This window comes from Leptosomus discolor, chromosome 3, assembly GCF_034619465.1.
Source record: "Leptosomus discolor isolate bLepDis1 chromosome 3, bLepDis1.hap2, whole genome shotgun sequence".
Classification (NCBI taxonomy): domain Eukaryota; kingdom Metazoa; phylum Chordata; class Aves; order Leptosomiformes; family Leptosomidae; genus Leptosomus; species Leptosomus discolor.
The window spans coordinates 18,833,947-18,849,815 of record NC_141393.1 but is presented as its reverse complement, the minus strand read 5'-3'; the positions used below and the strand labels follow the sequence as shown (position 1 = coordinate 18,849,815).

At 40.3% G+C, this 15,869-nt stretch overlaps 2 protein-coding genes across 4 annotated transcripts; both read right to left on the bottom strand.

Annotated features, from left to right (window-relative positions):
• ATXN3 (ataxin 3) lies at window positions 1-12,505 on the bottom strand. The gene is made up of 11 exons (XM_086462083.1): window positions 12,477-12,505; window positions 8,707-8,871; window positions 8,144-8,188; window positions 6,706-6,791; window positions 6,223-6,289; window positions 3,798-3,885; window positions 3,415-3,547; window positions 2,112-2,287; window positions 1,577-1,700; window positions 744-832; window positions 1-112 (listed from the first exon to the last, which is right to left on the bottom strand). Exons 1-11 carry the CDS (start codon window positions 12,498-12,500, stop codon window positions 18-20), a joined length of 1,092 nt encoding a protein of 363 aa, XP_086318209.1. The 5' UTR covers window positions 12,501-12,505; the 3' UTR covers window positions 1-17.
• Window positions 12,506-13,043: 538 nt separating this feature from the next.
• On the bottom strand, window positions 13,044-15,726 carry NDUFB1 (NADH:ubiquinone oxidoreductase subunit B1). Of its 3 annotated transcripts, none has more exons than XM_086462740.1 (3): window positions 15,691-15,726; window positions 14,545-14,689; window positions 13,044-13,385 (listed from the first exon to the last, which is right to left on the bottom strand). In XM_086462740.1, the coding sequence occupies exons 2-3, from the start codon at window positions 14,682-14,684 to the stop codon at window positions 13,349-13,351; spliced, it is 177 nt and encodes a 58-aa protein (XP_086318866.1). In that variant the 5' UTR covers window positions 14,685-14,689; window positions 15,691-15,726; the 3' UTR covers window positions 13,044-13,348. The 3 variants fall into 3 exon arrangements, with proteins under 3 accessions (XP_086318866.1, XP_086318865.1, XP_086318864.1); XM_086462739.1 differs by lacking the exon at window positions 15,691-15,726 and adding an exon at window positions 15,638-15,668; XM_086462738.1 differs by lacking the exon at window positions 15,691-15,726 and adding an exon at window positions 15,191-15,339.
• Between the last annotated feature and the right edge of the window lie 143 nt (window positions 15,727-15,869).

Here is a 15,869-nt window from a genome sequence, read left to right as displayed (position 1 = left end):
AAAAAAAAAAAAAAAAGTCATTTCTCTTCTTCTGTATTCAAGTGGTTTCTAACAGATTCCAGAGACATATTCATGGCTGCTTGAAGCATGTCTTCTTCACTCATATCACCTCCTAAAGAAAATAAATGCATGTAAATTGTAATAAACGCATAGAACTCGTTCTCAACTGTAGTTAAATGCTTTTGTTGTTCCTTTTGTCCATACCCACATGTTTCCACCCACTCCCAATATAGGTTTTGGTTTTGTTTTTTAAAATCATTAAACATTTTGCACTTAGCTTTCCATCCACAACGGTCAATTTGTAACAAGTAATACACATTAATTTTGGATCACCAATACCTAATACTGGTAAGGCCTACATACTTGCGTTCTACTGAAAACTGGTTCCAGTAATTTTGTCAGATATTACTCCAAGTTTATTACATTGTCACACGACTTTAAAAGTCATTTAGAAAACAAATTGTTGGCATAAATCCCAAAGATTACCATTTGTAATGCTCAAGCCAAACAAAACAACAAAAAGCAAAGCCAGAACTCAAATGGTCTAAGAGTAACGCTCTTCAGGATATTGACATACAAAGCAGAACCGGCTATTCAAGAAAGAAAAGAAAGTAATGGCTGTGATACACAGTCCAAAAGGGTGCTGGAGTGAGCAGACAAGGAAAGTTAATAAACAGAACACAAGACAAAGGCGAAAAAGACATAAATATTTCAGCATTGGAAACAAGTTTAAAAAACAATACCTGGGTCAGCTTCCAGAGTGCTTGAGCTTAGAGCTGGCTTATCACGTAGCTCTGGGGTCTGATCTGGCTGCTGTAACTGTTGTTGCTGTCTGGAAGTGTTATAAATTTATAAGAGAATAAGATTAACAGCCATATGAGACCTGTATCAAGCTATTTCATCATAAGAAAGACCAAAAGTAAGAAGCAGAAGCTATTTGGTACAATAACACCCCTGCACCTAAAATCTCTTCAATCATTTCACCCTGCTAACCTTCAGACACCAACATTATACTCCAAGCCACACTACTATTTTCCCAGAATTCAGATGTTCTGCATTCTTATCCTCTCATGCGAAGTCTAACTCCTCTCAACCATAGCATTTCTCCTTGGTCTTTATTTCCTCCATCACTAGGAGACAGAGATAAAGACAAGCTACAATACCCCAACTATGTATTAAGAAGGTACTCCAGAACAGCACATAAAATATCACCTAGAATACTTTCATGTGATGCACATTAGAGGCATCATTACCAAAAGCAACGCCTTAGAGAAAGAATACTTTTCTTCAGGAAGATAATTACAGAAATTTACAGGATTTCATTTAAAATACTTCTATAACATCTATGTTTTCTTTCTTCATAAGACTGATGTTGCATTACTAACAGATCCCCTCTTATTTACAGGTTTCTTTTCTTCATAGGAACCACATGGGAATAGCAAAATTCAGGTACTGTTAGGAAAACATGTTAAGAGAGAAAAGTTAAGGCTGGACCTCAGTCATAAACCCATCCATGCCCCAAAAGCACTGAAAAATACATGTACTTCCACATGCAGTTTTCTATCAACTACTTTACTTTTCAAAGTAGGCTTGTCTTCTCCTTCGCAGTTCTTCTGAAGAAAGGGAGTCTGTCTGACTGGTGTGAGGCGACTGAGGAACATTCTGGGGTAATGAGTCCGAGAACTCCCTTCGACGACTACCTGAAACCAGAATATGCCATATTCTACTAATCACAGTAAAATTAAGTTAGTAAATGAAATACAGTTTAAGAAAATGCCTTCAAACTTGAGAAGACGAAGAAAGAGACTTGTTGGAGAAATAAGCACCTAGGCTAGCTTCACTTGATAATTGTTTTCCCTCCCTCCTGCCACCCTTTGCTGATTTGTTCTTGCCTCCTAATGATCAATGCTAACATGAAAGTTACAACTTTTCAAAAAGCAGCAGGTAGACAGCTACAGGAAATTCTGGATTGCCCTTCCATGCCTCAAAGCTAGGCTTTTCAGAGAGCTTGACACATGCTGGAAAAAGTGGCAGACTGAAACTGATTTCAGTAGCTGCCTAAAGCATAAGCAACATGAACACTGTAACAGAAATTTAGATGAGCACTGCACCTTGCATGCTGAGTTGAATGGCTCTGCGAAGATCAGCTTCTTCATCTTCCATATCAATTTCCTGCCTACTTAGAGCCAGGGCTCTCTGAAAATTCTCTTCATCTTCATCTAACATGCCTGTGCCATCAAAAGGATTATTAACTTCTATTGCTTGGTCCACATCACTTCTGGGTAGCCTGTGAAATTGATACGTTAAACGTAAAATACAGACAGAAATGATATTAACTTTTACTGTGAGATTTAAAGTAAATATTTTCTGCTGATTTAACTCAACCTTTTTTTAACTTTGGAAAAAACCATTTCTATTGTGAGAATCTGTTATATAAACAAATATTTTCCTTTCTACTTGAAAAAGCAGAAAAGGGCCGCAAGCAGAGCGTGCAGCTGTAAAAATGAAAATACTGCAAATCTAAACCCATGCACATGTTGACAAGAATCTGTTTGATAGGAAAAACTTCAAAAACAATAAGCCTACAAAAAGCAGTAATACATGCTATTTGACCCTACTGCTATTTAAAGTTACACCAGCAGAAAACAGTGCATGTGGTCTCCTTCTAGGAAGCTTTGATGACCACACTAGAGCAACAAATCCTCTTTAAACTATACACATTTTCTGTGTTACTGACAAGTAGTTTGTTTTCAGTCCATCAATTTATAACACCAGTTTAGCTTTACAAAGTGGAATAAATAATAATGAATTAATTCCTCTGAAAAGCCTTAAGCCTTTTTATCAGGCTTATTTTCTGTGCAATTTATGCTATTTTTTCCACTATGAAAATGTGATAAAATTATTGCAGTAGTAGTATTTTATATGCTTTCAAGGATGTTTTATATTAACAGTATGCATCACAACAGAGTAGCCCCACAACAATTATTCCCTTTTAAAATTATTCCAAAAAGGAATGCTGTATGATTTCTACGATGTGGAATTCAGATATGGGTTTCTCGTTCTTTTCCACTTATGACAGAATGCACAAGCCAGTCTTAATTATAGATTGATTACTGTTAACCATAGCTTGGTAAGATTTGTTAACCCATTTTACTATAATTAGGAAAATAGTGTAATCCTGAAGCTAAAAACCTGCACTACACAACACTTACGCACATGGAAAGACTGAATCCTTATTAAGGTAGTTTTTGCCCACTTAAAAATGCACCATTTATATTCTACCGACTTGGTTTTCCCGTGTGCAGCACTAGTAAGTGTATGGCACTAAAGCTGCTTCTAATTACTTCAAGGCGTTTGTCTCATGGAAACCAATCACACTGAACATCATTAAAATAAAATCTCTATTTACCTTACCTCTGATCTCTTGACTGTGCTGTCTCTTCTCCAATTAGTTTTGGTCGCTGCATCTGCTGCACCCGAATCATCTGCAATAGTTGATCAGCCTCACAGTCTGGCAGGTCACCTTTTACTACAAATATGGAATAACCTGAGAAAAATAAATCGTAAGTCTACAGCATTAAGGTGCATGCGTAAACACTCTAAAATGCACACTATGGAACACAACGATGTGCAACTTATTACAATGTAAGGCTCTACCTTTCATTATAAGGACTTGGGTTATTTCACTATTTCAATCATAAAACTAAGGGTAGTTAACTGAATACATAAGTTCTAATAAATAATGATTATTACCTACTTTTAATTAATGAGATTTAACATCTGCAAGTTACTATTACCTTCCTGTTGTAATTGAGCCAAGAAAAGTGCAAGATATGTATCTGATATTAGTTCTGGACCCATCAAGAGAGAGTTCAAGTTAAACCACTGTAATTAAGAAAAAAAAGGTTTGAGAGAACAAATTAGCATAAAGATTACTCGGTAATCCATTTCTGTACATTGTGGTCATTTTCTATGATGGAATATCCGAATAAATCTAGTAAAGTAAATTATGAAATTAAAAGTCTTTTGAAGCACAATGCCTATACTGATAAAGGTTACCCTTCAAATACTCTTCACCTAATGAGATCTGAAGTGGGCAAATCACTAAATGCTCTCTCCCATTACTGAACACTGGTGCCAGGCAAACAGATTAAACCAGACAAATCAGAATATAATGGTAGAAGAATTATTTCAGACATCATTCTAGATTTCTGTTTAATCCTAGTTTAAAATCTGTTCAGAGACTAATGAAGGAAGAAACCCTTCATATGTTAATGTTTTAGCTTAAGAAATCAATAGATACAGGAAACAGAAGTTGAATGTATTAAATACTTTCATTAGATGTTCTGCCTTTAATAGCTGGTGATACTGAAAACTAGCGTTTACCTCACTCTGAGATAATTTTTAAATTTAAAAATTATCTCAAATTTAATATGCTGATAGTACAGCACCATATTACAATAGGGAACACAGATCAAGTCTAGTTCACTGAAGACGACAACTAATCATTCATAATATTTCTTCTAGAGAGAAAATATATTCAACATCGATGACAAAACAGTCTACCTTTAAAACCCCACACATATTGCAATCAATCTGAAGAACATTTTTTATACCGTACTTGTTCATCTAATTTTAACCAGGAAGCAGCATTTCAGATAGTAGGAGAATTCTGTCTCCATTCTCACAAAAATCCATTTACCTACCCAAATTTCCATATATGCAGTCACACACATGCAGTCAGGCCCATACTATAATTCACCTGGAATACAGGTAAGAGACTACCTTCCATTCTGTCATTCAGTCACTTGTGGAAAAACACCCTTTGCCACTAGGAAAGGGTAGGATGACCAACAGCGTAGGAGTGGGGAGTAAAAAACAAACAGATACAATGGACAGACTACAGACAAACTTTTAAAAGAGAGTATGGAGGAGGAAGGTTTGGTAAACTAATTTTGCTTTAACTGTAACAGACGAGAAGCAGGTCAAATCTAAGTCAACCTATTTGGCTATCTTTTCTCATTACTTTATAGATAACAGACACCTAGTTTTGTCATCATGTGGTTACAAGCCACATGTACAAGCAAAAGACATCCCCCCTCCAACTTAGAACATTTTGGGCTAGAATGCTGTCTCAGAAAATTCCACCCAACATGGGTGTATATATAATAAGGAACATTCCTGTACTTTTGAAGAACTATTCAGCCTTTTTGATATCAAATACACAAAAGTTGTCTGTAAACATTAGCCATACTTCTAAACTAAAGCAGAACAGTAGCGTTTAGTTTGCCTACTCACAGCTGAATATTTTTTTTTTTTAAATCTGGATGACAACATAGGTAGCCATCACTTGCAAAATGAACCAAATGGGTAAAGAGACTCCTGTCCACTATTGTAGAATCTAAAAGCTTATTTCATGGACATTTTCTATGACAAAAAAACCCAAAACAAACAAACAAACTGCAAACCAGCTTATGTTGTATAAAAGCTTATGCAGTATGTTCCAGAACAGGGATCAGCTACCGAAATAAAACACTGCATTGCTGTTACAAGGGACATAGATGCGACTTGAGTTATTGTATACATACCATATACTTGTATGGCCATCCCTTACCTTTAATAACTATTTCCTGCTTATGATACAACTGTTCCAAAAAGTTTTCTAAAATAGTGCAAAGTTTTGATTCTACTTTCCCCAACCTTAACCTGATGGATACTCCTAAGTACTTGCAATTGTAAATATTAATACATTTGAAATTTGAACTTTTTCTTATACCTACTGTCCATTTAAATGAGCATAATAATTTTTACAATGTCAATAATTTAGTGCATTAAAATAAGCTTGCATTCTATAGGTATCCTAATCCTTGTCTAGGACTCCAGACTCCACCCATACAATTTTTCTGCTACTTTTCATGCAGAAAAGAAAGAAAAGAGCTTAAGACATCACATAGACTCCACCAGAGCTTCACCTCCCTAGAGGACAGGTTCACTGAGGAATTGATCCTGGGGTCCTTCCCCAGGCCAACATTTGTAAAAAGCTGCCTGGCATTTTTGTGATACAATAAACATTTACTTTTTTTTTTTTTTAAATATGGGATATTATTAAGGCAAACCACAGCAAAAGATTGCAAAAGGCCAACACGTGGTCTACTTGCAACCAGTTTTCCACCCCCATTCTGAAGTCAATTTTTAAATTAAAAAAAAAAAAGACAATGTCACCTGTTTTCCTAACTTCCGAACTGTAAACCAGTGTTCCTTATAATTACAAATAAATGATTTTTCATTTCTGTAAAAAGAAAAACAAAGGGTATAGATAAAATTAAATACTCTAATATCGGAGTGCATATTAATGTTTACATTCTTTGCCATGACTAATTTAAACTTACATAATGAAATTTCAGTAACAGAACTGTTGATGTTACAGAGTACTCATACTGGTTTTATAACATTTAGTAAGTTGTCAAAGTTACTGAAATCTCCATGTACCTGTCATGCCACAGATACTGAGAGGTCATGAAGGCACAGAGGACAGATGTTCATATAAACCCCCAAAAGGAAAAAATTAAAGACAAAGGGGATAATAAAATGATCAGAATGCAAGAGAGTCTAAAATAGTAATTTTAAAGAAAGGTTTAAATCATAGAGTAAGAGTATTATTTTTCTGCAGAATGAAAGCAGGGTGCTAAGAAAACAACTTCTTACATAGGATCGATCCCAAGCCTCTGATACTCTGGGCTGTTGAAGAGGATCAGTTCTAAACCCCAAACTTTCAAGGCATTGCTTATAACCTGTCAAAAGATAGCACTTTTCGTTAGTTAAACCAGTCAAATCTAAATTTAAGCAATGCAACCATCTTAGCTGCTATAAAAAAATTGTACTGTTTTCATAAAACTTAGATTTCAAAGCACTGCTAGGAAACCTACGAACCCCATTATTCAAAATGCAACCGTCATGAATCTACAAGCAAGCCTAACACGCATACCATTTCTAAGAGGAAGTAACAAAACCAGGATGTAACTGAGATGTGTTAATAAGCCTACTCCCCAAAGCTGTAACTGCATGTCCCACAGACAATTCATAAGTTACCATCTCTCTGCTCTCAATGTAATGCTCTGCCCTCCCTCCCCCCACAACAGAATCATCAATACAATGCCATCCTTCCCCACAGTAACTACTGGAAATTTTGTACCACTGGATTGTCACAGGATCAGTCAGGTACACTAGCACAAACTCTTTTACAATAACTCTTTAAAGCTATCTGAAATAAAGCTGTAAGCAACTTTAAATTAACAATTCGTCTTACTTTCAGCAAGCCAACTATGTAGCAAGTGAGCAAAGCAATGACAGTACAAAAAAAAAAGTAGAATATGAGGAAGCATTTTTTTTCAGCTTCAATATTGAAGCAGCACAATCAAGAATACAAGAAATGACAAACTGTTAATGGTTTTCCACTGAATACAAAACCAGCTCTGTCCTGCCACGAGGAAGAGAGGCTCTGGGGAATTCTAGAACATCAACAAGCACCTCTGAAAGCTCGGGAGACAGCCAAGGGTGCAAAGCATTGCCTACAGCTCTAGTCTAGACACAAGCCCCCATTTGGTGTTCAATACCTTTTTTTCCTGTTGTTCTCGTTTAAGTATTTATTATTAGTTACTTTTCCATTGTGGTCCTTAAAAAAAAAAAAAAAAAAAAAAAAGAGAAAAAACCCAGCTCTAATGTGTCTGCAGTGTGTTATAAAACCTGGAATGCAGATATTGCAGCTTTTTCCATTCTGCTGTAACTATTGCCAAGGGCTTTACAGTCCATAATTTGAGAAAACAACCTCAAGTCTGCTTTTTCACCTGTAGCCTATGGGAGACAAGGTCTACACCTGATGCACCCATAAGAAGCAGCTTAGAAATCAAGCTTATTGCCACCAGGTGTCATTTCAGTGTCCAGGAGTCCATGCTTCCACTATGTGTTTAAGGGCCCATGAACTCAAGAACTGCAAGTCACTGCTCTGAAGATTGAGAAGTCCAGTACTTAAACCCATTAAGCCTATAAACTGGAAACTAGATGAAAAATCTCAATGCTGTTTAAAGTATATAAGAGAACACATATTGCATGCATAAAAAATTCTGCAGTATAGAGCTGTGCTTACTTGAATTGAGAAGAATCCACTATCATCCATGTTTACAGAAGGCTGCTGCTCAGTGTGAGGTTGGGAGGGAGAAAAGGGAAAAATAGTGTAAGCATAAAAGGTCAGAAATAACTCAGTTTTGAAAATAAAAGTAACTGCACATACTTATGTCCTAGTCTGTAAGTCTGGTTACACTGCCAAAATTAGCTTATAAATTAAAAACTCAAACCTTTAAGTTAGAAATGCTCAGTGCTTAAAGGACAGAGGGGCATGGGAACTTCTGTTCCTATCTCTGCCACTGCCTTACAAAACAAGACAAAGTGCAGATCCTCCTTCTTGCCATGCCTGACCTTACTACCTGTAAGATGAAGGTAATGTAGCTTTTTGCAGATTTATCATAAAGCTGTACTAGTAACATTTGAAAATGCCAAATTGAAGATACGTGAATGAAAAGGCCTATAAATTTAAGAACTTTTAGCACTCGGAAATTAACCCTCTCTGGCTATGCAAGAATAGCAGATCTGTGCTACACAATGTTAGCTTTCAGGCAAATACCAAGCAACCTCCAATTAACATGATTTTACCTGTAAAAACGTTCTATATTCTTCACTAGACACTCCTCCCTCTGCCATTCTCATTCTCTCTTCCTCATCCAGCTGCTGTGCAATAGATGATAACTCAACAGGACTAAAATATTCCCCTTGTAGCAAATTATTCAGACAGTGCTGAGCACACAATGAGCCTTCTTGCTAACATTGGAAGAGAAAAAAATACCAAAGACAACAACAAAAAATAACGTTAATGTTTTACTCTGTAAAATGACTCAACCATTTCATTCTGGCAAGTTTCCTGCTCTCCCCACTCAGGCAGAATGCCATATATTCTTCAGACCTATTACACTGCAAGCTATAGAATACAACCCTCCTGTCAATTTAATGGGGAAAAACCCCAACACACATACTACTTTATTTTCTCAAAGGAAACAAATTTCAAAAAACACTGTAAAAATTCCAATGGCCTGACCAAATCAGACAAGGACTCTGCAACCGTCAGGACAACGGACTCCGCCCTCTTCCAAGTCACCACCACCTGAAAATGAAATGGTTTAGATCTCTACTTTCCAATAACGAATGTTTTCTTCAACAGATGCTCTCGTTCTTTTTTAACTTTTCTTCCCTGCCAGGTATGGCTATTGGCAATCTGCTCTCTACAGGTGGCTAAAGAAAAGCAGACCTTAGATATTTAAAAGTAGACATCTACAGAATTTATTTCCTTCTTTTCAGGTTATTCACCCAGTTCAGGTTATAACCAATTTGTTTATTGCCAAGAAAGCGATTAGGAGCTGGAGGAGCAGTAAAGCTAATTTTCCACATGAAATTCATATATGGAACTAGGTAAAAGAAGCTAATATTATTGGTTCTAAAATCTTGATGACAATGATGAGGTGACAAGAAAAAAAGATTAAATTCAGCATATTAAACAACAAAAATATTTTTTTAAAAAACCATTTAAATGGTAAGCACTTCAGATACTTTGTTACATATCCAGCACACTGGATATAACAGAAATGTAATATAACATTTTTAGATTGTCAACCCAAATCAAAAATTAGTAAATTAAAAATGGCAGTCATAATTTTGTAGCAGAAATTAAAAAAAAAAATCTAATCTAAACAAACTCATGTCAGGCTCTATCATTTTCAAACTGCAGATAAAATACTGCCTTGTTAAAAAAAAAAATAAACAAAAAACCAACAACAAACCAACCAAATTACAGTTTCCCATGAAAAGCAACCTTTCTTTAAAAATAATTAACCTACAAATGCAAACCAAGATTAACATCAGTTTTAAAATCCTGCCTTTCTCTGTTGTTTTAATCAGTCCCCATTTTTATTTACATTAAGAACTGGAATGTGCATGCACTCTATTAAAAAAACTTAAAATCTCTCAATAAAATGAAGAACACCCCTCCCTCCCACCAAACCCACAGAAACTAAGAATCCAAGAACATGCCTTGGAGGAATATTCTTTAAACTTCCATGAAGGCCTTGTACAAATCATATGCACAAATCTCCCAAGATCTCCCTTACAGCCAGAGCCTCAAAAGTTGCCTTTACCCCAGATTACAGAATCTTCCTGGGGCTTCATCACTCAGTTGAGCAATGAGCCATTAAAGCTAGACTGGCTGTACAGCCAGGGTTCCACAGAATCCAGAAAGCTCCTCCAGCTCATGTCCCTGCCACAACAAGAAACTCAAGACTAAACACCAGCTCCTGTCGCTTTGGGATCACATCCCTGCTGCTGGTCAAATGATAAAACCGTAACAGAATAACCTGCTCAAGAATCACAAGTTTCTCCACTGGAATTACATGAAACTGATTTAGAAACAATGGGATATTAAAATACCTTTGAAAACTAGTTGTATTACAGGCTTAAGTTTTAATTTCACTAAAAGGATCTTTCTGTATTTGTACAGTTTTATCTTAGAGTAATAAACATAAATTTTCATATGCAAAATTTGTAGACATTAAGGGCAAAATGCGGAAGAGAAAACTGATCTTACAGTTTTTAACAGATACTAATTTCTTTTTCTTTTTGTGCAAAGAACACTGCATCTTTCTATAATCTGAAATCCCCTCCTTGAAACCTATCCCAATATAAACTGCTGCCCTGCTTTCAGTGTTTCCACTTGTATCTTACCAAAGGAAGGACAACTTCTAAGATAGCGGCTCCTTAAGCCCCATCCTTAAGCCCTACTTTCTCCAATTGTCATTCCTCTGTTAAAAATGCCATATTGCTTAAGTCTTTGCTTTGTTAAACTTCCTTTAGAAACATCATGTTTTTCACTGAAACATCCGAGGTGTGCAGATTCAAGTGGAGGACGTGTGTGTACATACAGCATGTTAAATATTTTGACAGGAACTGAGATAGTACATTTGATGGGGTGGAACAAAACAGAGGTTCAGTTAAATTTTCTCTAGAATAATAATGATGATGAGACAAAAATATTTGGTACTCCAATATAAAACAGGTATTCAGGTGTAACTTTAACTGTGCTACTAACTTACCAGGGAGCAGTTATGTTTCACATGTGAGAGACTCAAGACTGTACCCGGCTTCCCCAAAACCTGTAACCACTACAAATCACAATCAGCTTATAACTTCGAATGTATTCTGCTCCATCACTTCAATTTCAGCAGAGGCTTGTTACTAAACTAGACAGCAACTTAGTCATAAAGAAAGTTATCGTTTTGTTATGTGATAGGCTAGGCCAGGTAAGAGAAAGGTACACTTGTTTTGAACTTATTTTCAAATCTAGGTCGGAACTCGAGGTCATTGTAGTAGGGGCCATAATGGCTGAAATCCAACACACATCCTCTGAACAGCAGCTGTTTAACACCATGCCTGCCAAGTGCTTTTGCAACCCAAAGCTAGTTTGAAAGACCACTCCTCATGTTCTATGGATTTCAGAGCAGTAATTTTATTTTTTAAGTTACACAGCTATCTTGCTTTACTTGCTAAGCAAGCCAACCATAACACATGAGAACAGCGTATAAAAACTAGTGTTAATCTTAACACAATAAAGGTGCAGAGGCATTGGCAAAGTACATGAAAAAGACAATTATATTTGAGTAGCATTAAAGCATAAATAGCTCATATTTGGGAACCTGGATAAATCACAGCAGTTCATAAAAGCATTTGTCCTCCAAAACAGAAAATACCGTTCAGCGCACAGAAGCACAGCACATGAACTAGGATTTCATTAGCAGCTCTCCCTTTCCCTGCTCGTTACACAGCCCCAAGCAAGCCAGGCAGGGTGAACAGACGCGACCGAGGGCACAAACAGTCCTGCCTGCCTCCGCTCATCTTCACGCTCGTTTCTCAGCCATGCGCGTTCTCCCTCAAGAAATACAGGCAGCTGTAGCCTGCCCCTTCTCACACTTGATCGCTATTTCTAAAGGCCCAAGAAGAGCAGTCACCGCGCGAGAGGAAACCCTGAGGCTCAGTCCTGCCCCTCTTTGATCTCCAGCAACCGTGCTTTCCCGCAGAGCCAGGCCACAGGCACCGGCACGGCCGCGCGGGAGGGCCCCAGCTCTCCCCAGAGACAGAGGAAACCGAGCGGCCGCCTCATCCTGTCACCGGAAGGATGCCGGGGAGGGGCAGCGCGGCCCGGCCGGGCACAGGCAAAGCGTACCCCGTGGGGACCGGGGACTGACTCTGGGCCAGCACAGGGGCGGGAGGCCCGGCTTCCGCCCCGAACAGCTCCGCGGAGAGAGCACTCCCGGCCCGGACGGCCAACGGACGGCAGGCCCCCGGGAGGGGACACGGGACATGGACGCAGGACCCTCACTCACCCGCTCATGGAAGATCGACTCCATGTTTATTGTCAACCGCCAGCAGCCTCCGCCTCACGTGCCCTCCCCAGCCAATCAAACCTTCCCTTGCTCGTCGACCCGCTGCAGCCAATCCGCGCAAGCCCCCTGCTGGGCGGGGCCGCCCGGCCGTGGCGGCGCCCCCTGGCGGGAAGGAGGCCGCCGGGCTGATCGGCCGCCATGTCCTGCCCGCCGGCAGGCCGGGCCCTGGGGGTGGAACACGCACCGCCCGCCCGAATTCCCCCGTTCCCTCGGAAAGGCCAGCTCTCCCGATGCCCCCGCGGTCAGCACAGGCCCGGCAGAGCCGGTGCCCGCCTTGTCCTCGCCCGCGCCCGGCCCTCCCACGCTCCGGCTGCCGCGCTCGGGCCCAGAGCTGCAGCACCCCGCCCGCCCCGCTGCGGGCGGGAACCTGCCGAGGAAACCCGCAGGGAAACGCGTTCAAGTTCAGTTAAAAACCCAAACAACTGGCGACCGCATTCCAGGTCTGTGTAACTGTTCCTTTGAGCGCTGGTTCGCAAGTGTGCTACAAATTCCACACCACAACATACCTGACTTTTGCATAGTTTTTCTTTATTACATAATTCTTCTTCCCCCCCCTCCAGAGTATGGTTTCTGTGGACAAATGTTTCTCAACACTTATGAACTAATGGAATTCCTGGACATGTATTAGCCATGTAATTAAAACATCTTCCAAAAAAGCAAGACCGGAAATTAAACTAGCACTAAGGAACTGCAGGTGTCCTTTTCTGTAGCTTTACATATTTTCTCAAGGTAAAACCCGTAATCCTAGTCTTTCAACATGTGAGATAAGATGATGAATCAAACGAAAATATTTTCCATTTCATCAGCAGCCTTTACTTCCATGTCACTTCTTCACCAGGCTTCAACTCTCTGTGGGGAAAAAAAAAAACAGAGCAAAGAGACTAAAATTCGGGCAATTTTTGTAGAATAATTACTAAGAAATGTAATTAATTATTCTACAATACTTTAATCTTGAGAGTTATGTACAAATTAACTTTCCTTGCAATCGTCAGTAAACATCTTTCAACACTGATAAGCTTCCTCTTTTCTCTCCAAAGCTTCAATGGATTGACTCCCCCTAACTCCCACCCATCTAAAGAGAAGCCCAAAGCAGCTGACCCTAAGGAGTTAACAGACTTTTTACATAACGGGATCCAAAACGGAAAATTCAACTTCTTTTACACACAAAAATTCATTACTTTAGTGGGAAGAGAACTAGGGGTGAAAGCAGAAGGCATTTTTGCAATATGCTGAAATACTGGCAAGGCTTCACCAGCCCCTGCAGTAAGAAAAGCGCTAACATAGCAGCGGGGTGCACTATGTCACAAGGTTACTTTCTCACTCAGAACTAATCTAGGTGAGACCAGGGTAAAAAAAATAAATCCACCTGCAAACTGGTAATAACATTCCTACTACTAGTCCATGCTATGCGGCATGACTATTTCCCTGTTGTTGCATTAACCCTATGAACCCAGAATTCGGAGAACTGACATAGGTGAGGCAATGCATTATCTAGATTCTCCACAGAAGCCAGCCAGTAAAGCCCAAACTATCTGTGTATATAATCACATCCTTCAGTGAAGATATGGCAGTTGCCAACATAAACGTGTTTTCAAAAACTTAGTTATTATTTTTAAATGACACAAATTTATAAAAGTCTTTAGTTAAAAAGTGCTCTGATCATTTTAAATTTAAGACAGAAGTTTGCTATAATCCACTGAAAAGCTGAAAATGAAAATTCAAGCACTGTGTTTACCACTGTCATTTTAGAGACAATGATTTCCACATTTCATGACCAAGAACTTGACAGCAGTTAATGATCTATTCTTCATGACTGAGATGGCTCCTAAAACCCTGATTTTCAGTGACGTAAAACCCTTCATGAATGCTTCCTGCAATTTTTTGGGCTTTCTTCCCTTTAATATATTGACAGCATCACTTATTTTTTTCTTTCACACTGAAGACTCCCCATACAAACAGAGTAGCACTTTGCAAAATAACTATATATATGAGGCACCATAAAGCAAACCTTCTATATAATAAGCTCTTGTTTCTGAAGGTAGACAGTTTTTCATCATTCCATCTGTCCAAATAGCACCCAATCACAAATCCTAAGGGAACAAGGATGTGAACCCAGTGGTCACGCAGAGCTTGGGCAAAATTCACCATGACTGCTAAAAGAAAAGCAGAGGAGGTAAAGGTTACTGATAAATCTGTATGTGGAAACTGTTGCGTACCTGGCACCTTTAATCACTTACTAGGACCCTACAACAGCATAATAAACGCAAGGGCCACTGAACACTTCCTACAAGATGCATGCTGTTCTCGAATCCATACACAGGCTTCTTAGAAATAATTCCAGCTAACTCTTGGCCCTGGGAAACAGGATTTTATCCTAAAATTGGGAGAGAAATAGACCATCTCTTTAAAATTATCCCTGGTGAAATAGTTCCATTTAAATGTTCTAGAGTAATTTACCCAATAAAGTAACTCTAATGGTACAGACGTTTGCTGTTCTTTAAAACGTTACAAACGCATTTATAACCCAAACTCCTGCAGATGGACGCTCTGTCATCCGTAACAAGACTGAAAGGTAAGCCGTACAGTCAGCGGGGAACCGACAGATAAGCAAGCAAGAACACTGCTAAAGCCCAGCGAGCCTTTGCCAACCTAACCGAAGCCCTCCAGAAGACGCCTTGCTGCAAGTTGTAAGAGACACAAAGTCATACACCTCCGAGCCCCCAAACCACACATTAATTCCCGAGGACGCCCAAACAGTGTCCAAGCCCCAAGAACTCCCACGGCCGCGGCGGGCCGGCGGCACGCCGAGCACCCGAGGCGCTGCGAGGGCGCACGGCGGGTGGCACCGCCCTCTCCCGGCCGCGACGGCGGCTCGGGCCGGCGCTGACGGTACCGACCCACAAGAGGGCCCTGACAGCCTCCCGCCTCCGCCGCCTGCGGAGAAACGCCGCCCTGGCCTGCCTGGGGACCCGACCGCCTCCTGCACGGGGCAAGCGCGCCGCAAAGCCGCGGGGCTGAGGGGCGCTGCCACCCGGCCCCACGTCCCGGCCGAAGGGACAGGGGACAGGGCGAGACGCTCCCAGAGGGGCTGACGCCGGTACCACGGAAACACCCTCCCGGCCGCTCCCGGCCCCCGCGCGGGCCCAGCCGTTACCGCTCCTCGCTGCCGCCAGCCCCACGCAGCGGCCACGCCAAGGGCAACGGGCGGTGCGAGCAGGCCGGGAGAGCCCATGGGCTGCGCAGGGAGAGGGGGAGGAGGGCCCTCACCCCCCGCGGCCTCGCGGTGGTGCCGCCCGTTACCCTTCCACCTTCCCTCCTCCTTCTCCCCCCCCC